Genomic DNA, 16,231 nt, shown 5'->3' on the forward strand with positions numbered 1-16,231 from the left:
ACAATGAGGAGTCCTTGTGGCACCTTAGCACCGAACAAATTTATTTGGGCATAAGCTTTTGTGGGCTAAAACCCACTTCATCAGATGCATGGAGTGGGAAATAGAGTAGGCAGGTATAAATACACAGCACATGAAAAGATGAGAGTTACCTTACCAAGTGGGGGGGGGGGGTCAGTGCTAAGGAGGCCAATTCAATTAAGGTGGAAGTGGGCTATTCTCAACAGTTGACAAGAAGGGGTGGAAATAACTTTTGTGGTGCTAATGTGTCCAATGTAATCAAAGTGGCCCATTTCAAACAGTTGACAAGGTGTGAGTATCAGCAGGGGGAAATTAGTTTTTGTAGTGACCCATCCACTTCCAGTCTCTATTCAGGCCTAATTTGATGGTGTCCAGTTTGCAAACTAATTCCAGTTCTGCAGTTTCTCGTTGGAGTCTGTTTTTGAAGTTTTTGTTGTTGAAGAATTGCCACTTTTAAGTCTGTTATTGAGTGTCCAGGGAGAATGAAGTGTTCGCCTACTGGTTTTTGAATGTTATAATTCTTGATATCTGATTTGTGCCCATTTATTCTTTTACATAGAGACTGTCCAGTTTGGCCAATGTATATGGCAGAGGGGCATTGCTGGCACATGATGGCATCTATCACATTGGTAGATGTGCAGGTGAACGAGCCCCTGATGGTGTAGCTGATGTGATGGTGCCCCTTGAATAGATATGTGGACAGACTTGGCAACAGGGTTTGTTGCAGGGATTGGTTCCTGGGTAAGTGTTTTTGTTGTGTGGTGCGTAGTTGCTGGTGAGTATTTGCTTCAGGTTGGGGGACACTGTCTGTAGGCGAGGACTGGCCTGTGTCCCAAGGTCTGTGAGAGTGAAGGATCATCCTTCAGGATAGGTTGTAGATCCTTGATGATGCGCTGGAGAGGTTTTAGTTGGGGGCTGAAGGTGACAGCGAGTGGCGTTCTGTTATTTTCTTTGTTGGGCCTATCCTAAAGTAGGTGACTTCTGGGTAGTCTTCTGGCTCTGTCTGTTTCTTCACTTCAGCAGGTGGGTATTGTATTTTTAAGAACACTTGATAGAGATCTTATAGGTGCTTGTCTCTGTCTGAGGGACTGAAGCAAATGCGGTTGTATCTTAGAGCTTGGCTGTAGACAACGGATCGTGTGGTGTGGTCTGGATGAAAGCTGGAGGCACGTAGGTAAGTATAGCGGTTAGTAGGTTTCCGATATAGGGTGGTGTCTGAGGACATGCTCAATTGAGACGTAATATTGACTTGGTGTCCAACAGAATGTAGTAAGAGGAGCATGGAATCGATTTTAACAACACTACTGAGCTGCTCGCGACTGACTGTGACTATACTCGCCTGGGCATGTGCGTGTGTGTGTATAAAATTCTCTGTTGAATACTCTGAACATTTTATTGAGTGACATTTTAGACTCCTTTGAGTGCTTAAACAGCTACATGTAGTAACTTTTCAAGATTTGTCTGGTGACTTCCTGCTATGTGGAGTTGGCAACATCGCCAGGCTGAGTCTCTGTGGGCTCCTCACTCCTGGCCCTCTCTGCTTGGACCTTCCAACTCTGGTGTTACAACTGATACCTGCTCCCTAGGAACTGTACTGGGATCCCATAGCTCATTGCATGGAGGCTGCCACACAGCCATCATGACCTTTGCCTTCCCCTCTGGACTGGAACTGAACCAGCAATCTAGGATGAGAACAGCTCCTTGCCCCATAACCATTCCCCTGAGCCAGCCTGGCCCAACATCAGCCAAGTGCTAATGTTGCGGGACAGTGGAGGTTTCAGATGCTTTTCCCACTGGCACTTTATTTGGGATTTTTTTTTTTTTTTAACCCCACTGATAAACTCCTTGGGAAGTTCAAAGCCCCTGGAATTCTGAACTGGATCCCTCTGGAAGTTCACCTGAAAAATAGTCTGCCTTAAAGAGAGATTTCTGTCCTGCTGCCAGGAACAGAGCTACCTAGCTACCCAGCAGGAGAGTGAATCCACAGTGCAGCCTTTACCAACACACTATTTACTTACATCACACCATCAAATGCACATTAAATGCACCACGCTCCCCAACCCCACTTAGCACTAATGCAATATTAAGGTTGATCACGCTTAGCCTTCCTTTAAATAGGTCTGTCCACATTCCACATGCTTCACAGACACTATCTAATTAATCAGAGACTTTCAAACTCTCAGACTTCCGGAGAAGTTAATGCTGCTCTTAGGACATTAACTTTGGCACATTGCACATCCTGCTGGTTTCACTAGGGGATTTAACAAGCAAGCAATATACTAAGTTGTATAGTTAACAAAGAACACCGGAAGCTAAGACACTGAATTTCAGCAACATTGAGAAAGTAGCTTTAATTTGGCATTCCTAGTCATCATTTTTCATAGATTCCAAGGCCAGAAGGGACCATTGTGACCATCTAATCTGACCCCCTGTATAGCACAGGCCTTCTGAGCACTTGATCCAACACTAAACTTGCAGTATCAAGACCACTTTTTTGCAATTAATTTCCCTGGGGTTTTTAAAGCTAAAGGAGACAGCTGAAGGTATTTTGCTTGGGCAATTTGCAGTCTGTGCTAACAGAGCTCGTAAATTCTTTGATCCTGGGCCTATGCCAGAGACTTTTAGCCCAGCGGTGCACTCTCAGTTTATAAATACTGCAAACTTCCTCTTTTCTTGATGGACTTTATAACGTCCTTGGATATGGAATTACTTGGTCTGTAGAGTATACAAGATCCATCAGCTTGGTTAATGGACTGAGTAGGTTTGTCGTTATCAAACCCCGCAAGAAGACAGAAGTTCTAAAGAAAAATCTGCAAGATGGGCAACTTCTGACCTCGTTGGCTGATAAATGCCAAGTATTCTCATTCTTGTATTCTAGAGAGTCAACAATCATTGCAGTACTGGCCTGGGAGCTAGGAACACCAGAGTCCTAATCATAGGGACATAGGCTTGGAAGGGACCTCCTGGATCTGCACCTGGTCCAATTTAAATTCCCCTTTTTTGAACATGGGTGAGCAGAATTGGATAGTTTTTCAGCTGAGGCCTGTCCAGTGCCTTGTGCAATGGTATTAATACTTTCCCATCGCTACTGGACATACCTCCTAGGATTGCATTTGCCTTTTTCCACAGCCACTTCACAATGGTAGCTCGTAGTCATCCTGGGATCAATTAATACACCCAGGTCTTTTTCCTGTCACTTTCAACTGTGATGCCCTCAGCTTTTAGGAGAAAATGATTAGACCCTCAGTGCATGACCTTGTGTTTTGTACTAGAAATGGTATAACATTTACTATTACTCCAGTCTTCTAGATCATCCAGTTCTTCTTCTCTAATATTCCAATCTTCCTACATATTGACTGTGCCTCCCAATTTTGGGTTTTCAGTAGATTTCACCAGCGCACTCCTACTTTTCATGCCCAGGTCATGAATGAAAATATTAAAGATTAGACCCAAGAGCAAACCTTGGGTAACTCCATTAGGAACCTCCCTCCATCCTGACAGTCCTTCAGCGCCGCCCATTATCATCTCCCCTTTAGTTAGTTCCTTCCCCATTTTACAGTTCTGTACTAATCATCTTGTCCCGTTTAACTAATAATTTCCTGTGGCGTATCAAATGCTTTATTGACATCCAAATAGATTAGATCTACTGAATTTCCCATCTAAAATAATCATTTACTTTATCGAAAGAAATATCAGGTTTATCCGGCACTATTTTTGGTAAACTTGTGTTGCATTCCATCGCATTTTCCATTGACCTCCATGTAGTTAATTATTTGTTCCTTCAAAATTTGTTCTAAAGCCTTACATACTGCTGAGGTCAGACTAATGGGTCTATAGTTTCCCAGATCACACCCTCCCCACACACACACTTTGTTAAATATAGACATATTTACTATTCTCCATTCATATTTACCACACCCAATTTGATAGATGTGTTAAAAATCCTTGCAACTGGACTTGCAGTTTCAAGTATCCATTCTTTCAGTGTTCTGAAATGACGATTATCTGGTTCCCCAACCAGAACACAAACTCTTTGCTTCCTACCTCAGATGTAGTTATTTCCATTTCTAGATGCTCATTCGCACTAGTCATCCTGCCTTTGCCACCCCGTGTTCTCCATCCTCAGCCTTGCTAAAAACTGAGGCAAAGTATTCCTTTGTTTTTGGACCATTCCTAGCTTACACTTAATTTCTACCCCATCATCGCTGCATGGCAACCCCACTTCTTTGCTTGCACTTTTTATTTATATAGCCAAAGAATCTTTTACTATTTGTTTTAATTTCGTTTGCAAGGTCGAAGTACTTTTGACAAATCTCACTTTCTCCCTACGCTTTCAACACCAACATGGAGCTTTTGTTTGCTGATCAATCTCTTTCTCATAGGCTCTCTGTTTCCTCCTACTAGCCTTTCTGAGCTGGTTCTTCAACCAGCTAGAACTGGAGAGCTTCTCCATAAGTTTTTCTCCCCCATGCCGGGATACAAATTCCATGTCATATTCCGAACCCCTCCTGCACATTGAAATTTCCCCAAGATCTGCCCTTTTGTAATCAAAAACCTTAGTTACCAACTAAAAATCTGTCCGCGATCACATCCAGAAATAACTGGACCCTACCACTGCCAGAAGCATTTGCTCTCCAGTCTATAGTCAGAAAGTTAGTCTCCCACAATGACAATTTCGGGTACTATTTCTAACATGACTCCAACACAAACTTATGGGACCTGTTAGACTCTCTGTACCTCACTGTCTCCCATCATCTTAACGAGGATCATTATACTTACCGGACTTGCCAGGTTGAACTGATGTTTGTGCAAGGCTCTGAAGATGAGAAAAGCCGTATGAAATAGCCAAGTATTGATATTCAGGAAAGGGGGTGACCCTGATGGTCCGATTCAGAAGAGGAGTAATATGAGGATCCTTGGGATTGGAAGGATTTTGCTGCCCCCCCTTAGAATCACCAGTTACAAGACAAATTAAGCCCGTGCTACCACCTTCTCTACTGGCAAAGGTGACGTGACAGGAATGGAAGAACTTAAACATAACGCACCCCAAGCTCGTAGGTTTAAGAACTGATGGACCTTGAGCCCAATCTGAGCTGCTAGTTCTTACCTTGCTGGGCATATACTCATTTTCTTTTTTTTAGAATTATTGCTTGGCTTTAAAGTAGCCAGGTAACTGATTGCGAGTTTCATAGCATGTTAAATGGATCCCTACACATTAGCACTTGAACCGATGGACCATCACCAGGCTCATGAAAGAAACAGGACGGCGATCTGCTCTCAGATTTTACAAAGCAAATAGCCTGCTAAGACTTAGCACCAACACAGCCTTTCCCGCCAGCAGATCTCCCTGCAGTCGCCAACGAGAAGCAAGTTTTGCTCTTCCCATTTTACAGACAAAGGTCACACAGCCAGACAGTGGCAGTGCTGGGGATTCATCCATGGAGCCATGTTATGTTTTAAAGGAACATTTCTCTAGATCCATTTCCAATGCAGAATACATATAGTCTAAGCCCTCCTTTGAGCTAGGCAATGGAATACACACCTATGGGCGTTTGGCATCAACCTACCACTTTTCGGTAACAGATCTTCCTAACGCCATGCCTGGGAGAGGTGTCACAGCACATGGCCTTAGGGAATCACAGGAAAGAGAGAGAGAGAGAGAAAAGGATTCTCTGTTCCTCTTCTCCATCTCTGCTGGGGCAGTATCGGTCCCCACAGAGCACTGTGGAGTCCAGTTTCGGACATCCCAGAAAGCGTGCATCCCGTGGCTGACTAATTCCAAAATCCTGTGGATTGATCCATTGTCGCTGATGGGATTCCCGCTTCTGCACTGGAACTAACTTGCCATTTATCAGACGATTGCAAAACATGGCAGCCTGGCTAACTTCAGTGGTCACTGAGGGTGGGGACGCCCCATGCCAAACCCATACCCGACCAATGCACTCGACAGCACTTGTTTTTCCAGGCGCCAAAGTGGGTGCATTTTGAAATGGACTGGCATCTCCCACTGGGGCCACGTGAGCTGCCGCATAAATTACTTCAGCAGCTGCCCAGTTCTGCTGTCCTGCCTATATCGCTGATTGGTCTAGAGGTCTCAATGGAAGGAAGGGGTGTAACATCAAAAGGGGAGAAGACAACTGCCATGCTCTACTGGCTGGGAATGACGGGGAGCAGGAAACAGACAAAGTCCTTTTCCGCCATCAGCCACATTCTCTTCTCTTCACTCCTGCAGTGGCTTCCATTCAGCCAGCCAGCTACAGAGGAGACAACCTGTCGGTGAGATGCTACCTCTTCACAGTTCCTGTAGAGATGCAATCAAGGGAGAGGAATGAAAGGTTAGTAAGTGTACAAATCCAGAGGCAGTGCAGTCCAGTGGCTAGAGCAGGGAACTGGGAGGCAGGAGCTGAGCAACTGGCCCTGCCAATATTACGTAGCTTCCTTGGGCGTTGTTCAAAAAAACCATTTGAAACACAGGTGCAGCTTCGGAGTCTGGTTCTGGTGGTGGAAACATTGGGGAGGGGGGAGGAAAAATAAGAGACTGGAAAATGAAATACTCATTTTGTTTATCAGTTTGTCCCAAGTTAAAACCCACAAAAGATCCTAATTATTAATCAGGATTGCATAGAGAGTCCAAGGACCTTGTACTGTGCAGGGGAATGCGACTTGCCGTTGCACTGCTAGAAAACAGTCCACCAAGCTGAATCAAGCTTGCAGGTCTCGGTGCTGGGCTTGACCTCTGAATAAATATTAAACTCCCTTTATGAATGTGCATCATTCTCTCAACATGCCCAGGGCATTCCAGTCACCAGGGGCCTGATCCAAAGGCCACTGAACTCAGTGAGACCCACGCATTCATTCCAATGGGGTTTTATCAGGCCCATGGGGAAGAAGGTGATGTTTGACAGTACCACAGGACATTCTCATCAACAGGCCAGGGAAATGTGGTCTAGATGAAGTTCATGTAAGATGAGTGCACACCTGGTTGAAAGACCGTACTCAGCGCAGTTATCAATGGTTTGCTGTCGAACTGGTAGGCCGTAGCTCGCGGGATCCCCCAGTGGTCAGTCCTGGGTCCAGTACTATTCAATATTTTCACTGATGCCTTGGATAACGGAGTGGAGAGTATTCTTAGAAAATGTGCAGATGACACCCTGATGGGAAGGGCTGCCAGCAGTTTGGAGGGCAGGATTCGAATTAAAAATGACCTTGACAAATTGGTCTGAATTCTACAACATGACATTTAATAAAAGACAAGTGCAAAGTACTTCACTTAGGAAGGAAAAAAATCAAATACACAACTACAAATGGGAAATAATCAGCTAGGCGGTTCTACTACTGAGAAGTATCCGGGGTTATAGTGGATTACAAATTGAGTGAGAGTCACCAGCATGATGCAGCTGCAAAGGCGGCTAATATTCCAAGCCACATTAAAAGAAGCGTTGAATGTATGACATAGGCAGTAATTGTTTTGTCCCGCTCTACTCAGCACTGGTGAGGCCCCAGCTGAAGTACTGTGTCCAGTTCGGGGTACCACACTATAGGAAAGATGGGGACAAATTGGAGAGAATCCAGAGAAGAGCAACAAAAATGATAAAAGGTTTAGAAAACCCGATCTCTGAGGAAAGGTTAAAAATATTGGGAAAAGAATACTGAAGAAGGACCTGTAACAGTCTTCAAATATGTTACGGACTGTTATAAAGAGGATGGTGATCAATTGTTCTCCAAGTCCACTGAAGGCAGGGCAAAAAGTAACGGGCTTCATCCGCAGCAAGAGAGATTTAGGGTTAGATTTTAGGAATAACTTTCTAACTATAGTAGTTAAACTCTGGAATAGGCTTCCAAGGAGGGGATTCCACAACCTATCACTGGAGGTTTTAAAGACCAGATTGGGCAAACTCATGTCTCAAGGGTGGTCTAGGTTAACTTGGGCCTAGCTCAGCACAAGGGGCTGGACTTGAGGACTTCTTGAGTTCCTTCCACCCCTATAGTTCTAGGATTCTAAAAACACTAAAGTCCATGGGGAGGGAGAAGCAGCTATGGAAAAGATACACCTAGCAGTGAGGGAAGAAAGAGACAGAAAACACTGATGGTAAAAGCAGACCAGGGAGAAAAGCCAAATCAGAAAAGACAACATCTTGAAGAAAGAAGGGACTGATAGTTTTGCAGTGAACATGCAAAGCTAGCTGTCAGGCCTCCTGGGTTCTATCTCTAGCTCTGCCCTTCCTGTGCCACCAGTTTCTTCATCTCTAAAAATGGGGATAACCTACCACATGGGAGAGTCATGAATTACAAACAGGAGTGAGTTAAAGGCCTTTGAGATTCTTGGCTGGAGGGACCAGCAGGCAAAGAGTTAATTTAAAGAAGAGCTTTGAAAGAGGAGTCTGAGGGGAGTGGAGGCTCTGAAAGAGAGAATGAAGGTGTAAACCAGACGGATGGAGATCAGGGCTGTGGGAAACTGATCTACTGAACCTCAACACCTCAGTGGTGCCACACCACCGATGCAATGGCGCTAAGGATGTATTTAGCTCAGAACATTTCCATTGTACAGCGTTTGCTTTGCCCAAACATCGTGACTAAGTTTTAATGATGCTTTGGCTGATTTTATGCCTTCTCCCCCCTCCCCACCTTGGGATGGGGTAGACACAGTGAACTAGTCCCTCACCCCAAGAGCAGCCTCCCCTCCCCCCTATGGAGGTTAGAGATTCCCCCTTATTTTCCTTTCAGTGGGGCATGGAAGTCAACAATCTAATTCAACACCTCTCTTTCTGTGCAGAGGAAGCATCAGCAAGTAAGGAGAGAGGAAGGGGAATATGGGTGGGTAGCCCCCAGCAAGGGCCGGGGAGAGGGGGAGAGCGATGAGGTGAGGATTTCACCGTCTCTGTAGCCGTTGTCCAAAGCCCGGAAAGACGTCTCCTTTCAGTTCCACCAAAGGAGAAACTGGCTCAAACCAACATTCAGCCACTTGGAAAGGTCCAGACGAGTTACCATGGACACAACAGAAACATTCCATCCAGCAACTGATGTGATCAAAATGCCGTTAACCTAACAGAGCTTGAAACAGCTACTGGGACGGGGGGGAAGCAGCGGGGGCTGCATTTTTCAGAAAACGGGTTTAAATAAACACCGAGAACCCAGGCAGTCAGCGACTTGCTTTATGAGAGATTTCAGATGATCCAGGAGCTTGCTCTGCGCCCCTTCATTATGCCCAGAGTCTGTTTAGAGAGTCACCAGCTGCAAATATTCCCAGGGCTGTCAACTCTTCCCGCCGGATTGGGTTTCAAAAGATTCCTTGTCTTGCAACAGCAGGTTTTGCTTGCATGGTTTCAATGAGCCACAGTTTCAAGTCTCAACCCTCCATCCCCTACCACAGTGACGTGTGGCAGGTTTTCCCACACCTCACTGGTTAGACCAGGCCAACACGCACTCCCTCTTCCCCCGCTTCCTCGCATGAGGCTGCAGCTGGGCACCCCTGGTTAGCCGGACATGACCCAGGCTACAGCAGGTACAAGGTGTCAGAGGAAATCTCTGCTTGCTCCCGGTCAATCACGTAGGCCCCACCCATTAACTCAGGCACTCTGAAACATTGTGGAAGAAGAAGCTATAGAGTTTGGACAATGACCCGTGTGTGCGTCCTGACAGCAGAAACTCTGGCCCAGCCCCTGACCAGCTCCCATTGGGATTACTCTTCCCCCACAAACCACCACCATGGGTCCATCCAAAACACAGCAACCAAAGTTACCTTCCTAGGACACACCCTGTTGTTTCACCCACATCACACCCACACACTCTCCCCACTGACACCCTTTCCAGGTTCTATAACTCCACTTCTCCCCACCTGTCTGAGCTCATCTCGGTCCCCTCCACTCTGCCAAGGATGTGCCTATGGCACTGCACTGGCTGTCAGCTCCCCTGGGGGTTTTCACTGTACACCCCCCCGCCCATTACACTGCACTGCCCTCCTCCCCCCAGATACCCTGGGCTTTGCAATGTACTCGCCTTTCTAGTCCCTCTCCGATAACTTCTCTGTCTCCACACACAGCTTATACTGCACCTGCCATCTCCTCTCAGAGTCTCTGGGCTAGATACTGCACCCTCCCACCAAAACCAAAAACCACTGCACTCCTCTCTGACCACTTGGTTTGCACACTACCCTCCCCTCACAACACTGCACCCCCCCCCCCAACACTGCACTGACACTCCCTCCATTTCCCATCCACCCCCCAACAGGGTGTACACTGCACCCTCCTACTCCAAAGCACTGCACTTCCCTCACACACCTCCTGGGGTTTACACTGCAATCCCCCACAGCACTCCACCCCCTCCCCAAAGCACTGCACTTCCCTCACACACCTCCTGGGGTTTACACTGCAGTCCCCCACGGCACTGCACCCCCTCCCCAAAACACTGCACTTCCCTCACACACCTCCTGGGGCTTACACTGCAGTCCCCCACAACACTGCACCCCCCCCAACACTGCACTGACACTCCCTCCCTTTCCCATCCACCCCCCAACAGGGTGTACACTGCACCCTCCTACTCCAAAGCACTGCACTTCCCTCACACACCTCCTGGGGTTTACACTGCAATCCCCCCAACACTGCACCCCCTCCCCAAAACACTGCACTTCCCTCACACACCTCCTGGGGTTTACATTGCAATCCCCCACAGCACTGCACCCCCTCCCCAAAGCACTGCACTTCCCTCACACACCTCCTGGGGTTTACACTGCAGTCCCCCACAGCACTGCACCCCCTCCCCAAAACACTGCACTTCCCTCTCACACCTCCTGGGGCTTACACTGCACCCCCCCACGGCACTGCACCCCCTCCCCAAAGCACTGCACTTCCCTCTCACACCTCCTGGGGTTTACACTGCAGTCCCCCACGGCACTGCACCCCCTCCCCAAAACACTGCACTTCCCTCACACACCTCCTGGGGCTTACACTGCAGTCCCCCACAACACTGCACCCCCCCCAACACTGCACTGACACTCCCTCCCTTTCCCATCCACCCCCCAACAGGGTGTACACTGCACCCTCCTACTCCAAAGCACTGCACTTCCCTCACACACCTCCTGGGGTTTACACTGCAATCCCCCCAACACTGCACCCCCTCCCCAAAGCACTGCACTTCCCTCACACACCTCCTGGGGTTTACACTGCAATCCCCCCAACACTGCACCCCCTCCCCAAAGCACTGCACTTCCCTCACACACCTCCTGGGGTTTACACTGCAATCCCCCACAGCACTGCACCCCCTCCCCAAAGCACTGCACTTCCCTCACACACCTCCTGGGGTTTACACTGCAATCCCCCACAGCACTGCACCCCCTCCCCAAAACACTGCACTTCCCTCACACACCTCCTGGGGTTTACACTGCAGTCCCCCACAACACTGCACCCCCCCCAACACTGCACTGACACTCCCTCCCTTTCCCATCCACCCCCCAACAGGGTGTACACTGCACCCTCCTACTCCAAAGCACTGCACTTCCCTCACACACCTCCTGGGGTTTACACTGCAATCCCCCCAACACTGCACCCCCTCCCCAAAACACTGCACTTCCCTCACACACCTCCTGGGGTTTACATTGCAATCCCCCACAGCACTGCACCCCCTCCCCAAAGCACTGCACTTCCCTCACACACCTCCTGGGGTTTACACTGCAGTCCCCCACAGCACTGCACCCCCTCCCCAAAACACTGCACTTCCCTCTCACACCTCCTGGGGCTTACACTGCACCCCCCCACGGCACTGCACCCCCTCCCCAAAGCACTGCACTTCCCTCTCACACCTCCTGGGGTTTACACTGCAGTCCCCCACGGCACTGCACCCCCTCCCCAAAGCACTGCACTTCCCTCACACACCTCCTGGGGTTTACACTGCAATCCCCCCAACACTGCACCCTCCTACTCCAAAGCACTGCACTTCCCTCACACACCTCCTGGGGTTTACACTGCAATCCCCCACAGCACTGCACCCCCTCCCCAAAGCACTGCACTTCCCTCACACACCTCCTGGGGTTTACACTGCAATCCCCCACAGCACTGCACCCCCTCCCCAAAACACTGCACTTCCCTCACACACCTCCTGGGGTTTACACTGCAGTCCCCCACAGCACTGCACACTCCTTGGGGCTTGCACTGCCCCCTTTAGACCCCTGGAGGCTTGCTCACCCCCCATTACACCACGCTCCCCTCTCAGACTCCCTGGAGTTGACACGGTGCCCCCCTTTACACCGCCCTACACCTCTCTCCCCAGCTCCCTCCCTACCTGCCGCTGCCCCCAGGCAAGAGCCCCGCTCCTGCTGTCTGGCCCACGTGGTTTTCACCGCCCCGCTCCTTAACGCGTGGCCCTCGTCAGCCAATCAGAGCCGGCCTCCCCCGCGTTGCCAGCATCAGCACAGGACCTGGGATGGGAGCCAAGGGGATGTACGCATGCGCCGGACAGGGGCAGCCCGAGGAGGGGTACGAGGCCGGCATTGGGCGAGGCGAGATGTGTCTGACCCCGCCCTGCTGCCGCTCGTGCCGCGTGCGTGCCGCGGAGAAGGGTGACGCTGTACGTAGGAGGCGGCGCGCATGACGCAGTTGCCCATGGTAACCCGGGAGCCGCGTAGAGGATGGTGAGTGCGGGATATGAGGGGGGGCCGGGCTGCTGGGGGGGGGTAGCCAGGGGAGGGTCCCCCTGTCTGGGGGCAGCCTGGGTGGGGAGGGGGATTGAGGGTTGCTGGGAGGGGGGCAGCCTGGGTGGGGAGGGGGGTTTGGGGGTTGCTGGGAGGGGGGCAGCCTGGGTGGGGAGGGGGAATTGGGGGTTGCTGGGAGGGGGGCAGCCTGGGTGGGGAGGGGGAATTGGGGGTTGCTGGGAGGGGGGCAGCCTGGGTGGGGAGGGGGGATTGGGGGTTGCTGGGAGGGGGGCAGCCTGGGTGGGGAGGGGGGATTGAGGGTTGCTGGGAGGGGGGCAGCCTGGGTGGGGAGGGGGAATTGGGGGTTGCTGGGGGGTGCAGCCTGGGTGGGGAGGGAGGATTGGGGGGCCAGCCTGGGTGGGGAGGGATGCAGGGCTGAGAGCTAAGCCTAGGGAGAGGGATGGGGGGGCAGGGTGCTGGGGGCCCAGCCTGGCTGGGGAGGGATAGATGGGGGCCAGGGTGCAATGGAGAGGGAGGGATGGGGGTCCAGCCTGGGAGGAAGGGATGGGGGCTGGGGTGTTGGGACCAAGCTTGGGGGGAGGGTGGGATGCTGGGGGGCCCAGCCTGGCTGGGGAAGGATGGATGGAGGGGGGCTAAGGTGCCATGGAGAGGGAGGGAGGGAGGGATGGGGGTCCAGCCCAGGTGAGGTGGGAGGGATGGGCTGGAGGGGCTAGCCTGTGTGGGGAGGAAGGAATGGGGGGGATGGGGTTCTGCAAACCAAGCTTGGATGGATGGGGTGCTGGGGTACTATGAAGAGGGAGAGATGGGGGGCACCCTGGGGGTCTCATTGGAGGAGAAAGGACAGGCAGGTACTCAGAAGTTTCAGGCATGCAGTGCCAGGGTGAGGAGGGGTTGACACAGCTGCTGCAGGGGAGCACCCCATGCCCCCATGAGGTGGGCTAGCCCTAGGGCAGGATGGTGTGCAGGGTGTGTGCACAAACTAAAGGAACACAAGCTTATGACAGTGGGACAGAGGATGGGTGAAAGAGGTGAACCGCCTCCAATAGCCCCCCGTATAGGGCTACATTCAGTCCTCAGATCCATAGAGATGGCCTGATTTGCACACACTGGTTCAAGGCAACCTCATGTTCCCTAATTGAGAAGCTACACGAACAGCATGCTAGGAGCATAGCACACGCAGCATCTTCACTGTGATGGTTCTGCAAGCTACATTCCCCACCCATCCCAGCCTGCGGTGTTCAACACTGCTCCATCATAAAAGGTGTGGAGACAAAGGCCAAGAGGCCTTGTTCCCTTTTTGTCCAGTTAATGGTGGGTCATTACATACTAGACACAGTGGTCACCACAGGAAATATATCTACTTTAAAGATGAGGGCAGTTACATAATGCAAAGGAGCACTCCACCAACTATACTTGGGCAGCAGTTGCTGACAGATAAAGTTGCACCTTTGCTTTCTGAAGGTCTCAAACTGGTATAGTCTGGGATTGCTGAATGGTTTCTGAGCATTTAGTGTGTGTGAGATCGGGTGGGCGGGAAGGAAGTAGATAGTTTTCAGTGCATGTTTTACTTAGTGTTAAACCAGAAAGATACACAAATGTATTTCCCATATATTAAATCAGCGTTTCCCAAAGTGTGCGGTGTGGCCCCTTGGGGTTCATCAGAGACTAGCTGTGTTGGGGAGAGACATGGGGAGCACCCCAGCTAACGACCCCGACATAAATTGTTCTCCAGAATCTCAGCTTTCATTTAAAAAAACCAAACAAACAACAAACACCATGTCTCTAGTTGTTATGGCTGTGTAGAAAACCTTGAAAATGTGAAGGGAGTGAAACTGCCGCAGAGACCAGAGTTTGCAGAGAGCCTAGAACCATAGCCCTCAGGTGTGAATTGCCCCATTCTTTTCAGTGGTTCCTCACTCTGATGCCAATAATGAGTTAACAATGTTGACCTTTAAATTATTTCAATGCACATCAAAGCATATAAGAAATGAGTAGAAGTTTAATATTATGAAGATCTATACCAGCATTTCCCCAAAGTGTGGGGAGGAGGGCATGAAGTACCAGCTGGGGAAAGGAAGTGAGGGCACAGCAGATGTATAAATTGAGAGATGGGTAGATTGCAATCCCACCATGTGAAGTTTAACAATGAGAGCCCAGTCAGTTTTGTTGTCCTAAAAGAGGGCTCATCTTTTGAAAGTTTGGAAAATATTTTGTTAAATGGCACCTGTGGCTTACTTGCTACTGTAAATAACTATATTTACATGTTTATGCCACTTTATTAACAGGCATCAGGCAAAGAGTATAATAACTTTGTACTTATAGGGCCTTTTATTCAAGGATATTAAAGTGCTCTGTCATGATGTTCAAGCATTATCCCTTTTTGCAGATGGGGAAACTGAATCATGGAGAGGTTAGGTGACTTGCTCCAAATTATTATATGGAGACAGGGTAGTTTCTGCATAGTTAAAAGTGCAGTCAGGCAGCTTAAGGCTGATTGTGACCTATTTCAAGCAAAACCACAATCCATTTATTGTCAGTAGTCTCTTTGATACCTAAAATTTGTTCCAAAAATTGAGAATTTTCTGAGATAAGATTTGGAAAGTGACTCCTTTTAGAAATGTTTGCATATGGTCTAATAGTTTGTTGGTGCTTTTATCTGCCCAATAAAATTACATTATATCACAGGGTTGTTGTTTTTTAAAAGAGTACGTCTTAACATTTACTCATATACACCAGGTAGTTATCAAAGACAGGTATGCTGAAATATGTACAAACATGTTCCAAAAACTAGACATGAGTTTCAAACACCAAATCCAACAGAAGGAAGAAAAGCATGCAGGCATTGTCATCATTGACACCCATAGATACAAATTTTGTGTGTGAGTCTTTTTCCTATGGAAATCTGCATGTGATACATTGCTAACAAATTTAAAGGATGCAAAAGAGTTTGATTTCAGTTATGCAAAGGCATGCACAGGACCCATTCAGATATCTCCCAGTGTCCCAAAATAGAAAACTTGGTATGACCTCTTTTGATAGAAAACTATCTCAGTGGGTTTGAGCAGGGAAAACTTTTTAGGTGATTTGACTCCAGCAAAAGTTAAACTTTAATGCAGAAAAAAATGTATGCATTGAATTATACCATAGTCTGGAGTTTGCACAGCAAGTAAATGATTTAGTTTTGCCTGTGTTAGAAGTATTGAATAAGCTGTGCTCAATAGATTAAGGCTCTTTGGTTGTTTTGAAAAAGGCTTAGTGCTTTTATGTAACATCTGCAGTTAGGCAGGCTAAGAGAAAGTTAATCAAACTTCATGCTTCAGGGCATCAGCTGCAGTAAGGAAGGACTCCCCACCCTCACACACTGTGTACAGAATTGCACAATGGACCAGAAATGAAACATCAGCTACTGGCCACTGCTGAAGGCATGATATTAGACTTGACATTTGTTTGATCCCACTTTAGCAAATCCTATATACATCCAGTGAAACCTTCAGTAACCTTCCTCCAGTAGGCATCCTCTGTCTTCCGCAATGATTTTAGAGTTGTTGTTATTACTGTTTATTGTAGAGT

General features: G+C 48.8%; 2 protein-coding genes across 6 annotated transcripts in view; one reads left to right on the top strand and one right to left on the bottom strand.

Moving 5' to 3' along the window:
* SFXN2 (sideroflexin 2) overlaps positions 1 to 16,231 on the bottom strand; it is an 88,533-nt gene that overhangs the window by 16,734 nt on the left and 55,568 nt on the right. The window contains exon 1 of one of the 5 annotated variants that reach the window (XM_065552632.1): positions 12,292 to 12,432. The exons of 1 other annotated variant lie outside the window; for it this stretch is intronic. Coding sequence is in view for 1 of the 4 variants with exons in the window: in XM_065552629.1 (XP_065408701.1) it covers positions 12,106 to 12,201 (96 nt within the window). In the remaining 3 variants the exon portion in view is untranslated. Of the gene's footprint in view, positions 1 to 8,891; positions 9,832 to 10,014; positions 10,156 to 12,105; positions 12,234 to 12,291; positions 12,433 to 16,231 lie in introns of those variants that run through there. 3 more of the 5 variants (XM_065552629.1, XM_065552633.1, XM_065552634.1) reach the window with 3 other exon arrangements.
* Positions 12,423 to 16,231, top strand: part of ARL3 (ADP ribosylation factor like GTPase 3) — a 34,497-nt gene continuing 30,688 nt past the window's right edge. The window contains exon 1 of the mRNA XM_024100418.3: positions 12,423 to 12,640. Within this exon, the coding sequence (XP_023956186.2) occupies positions 12,638 to 12,640 (3 nt within the window). The 5' untranslated portion in view covers positions 12,423 to 12,637. The remainder of the gene's footprint in view (positions 12,641 to 16,231) is intronic.

The sequence above is a fragment of the Chrysemys picta genome, chromosome 7, assembly GCF_011386835.1.
Source record: "Chrysemys picta bellii isolate R12L10 chromosome 7, ASM1138683v2, whole genome shotgun sequence".
Lineage (NCBI taxonomy): Eukaryota > Metazoa > Chordata > Testudines > Emydidae > Chrysemys > Chrysemys picta.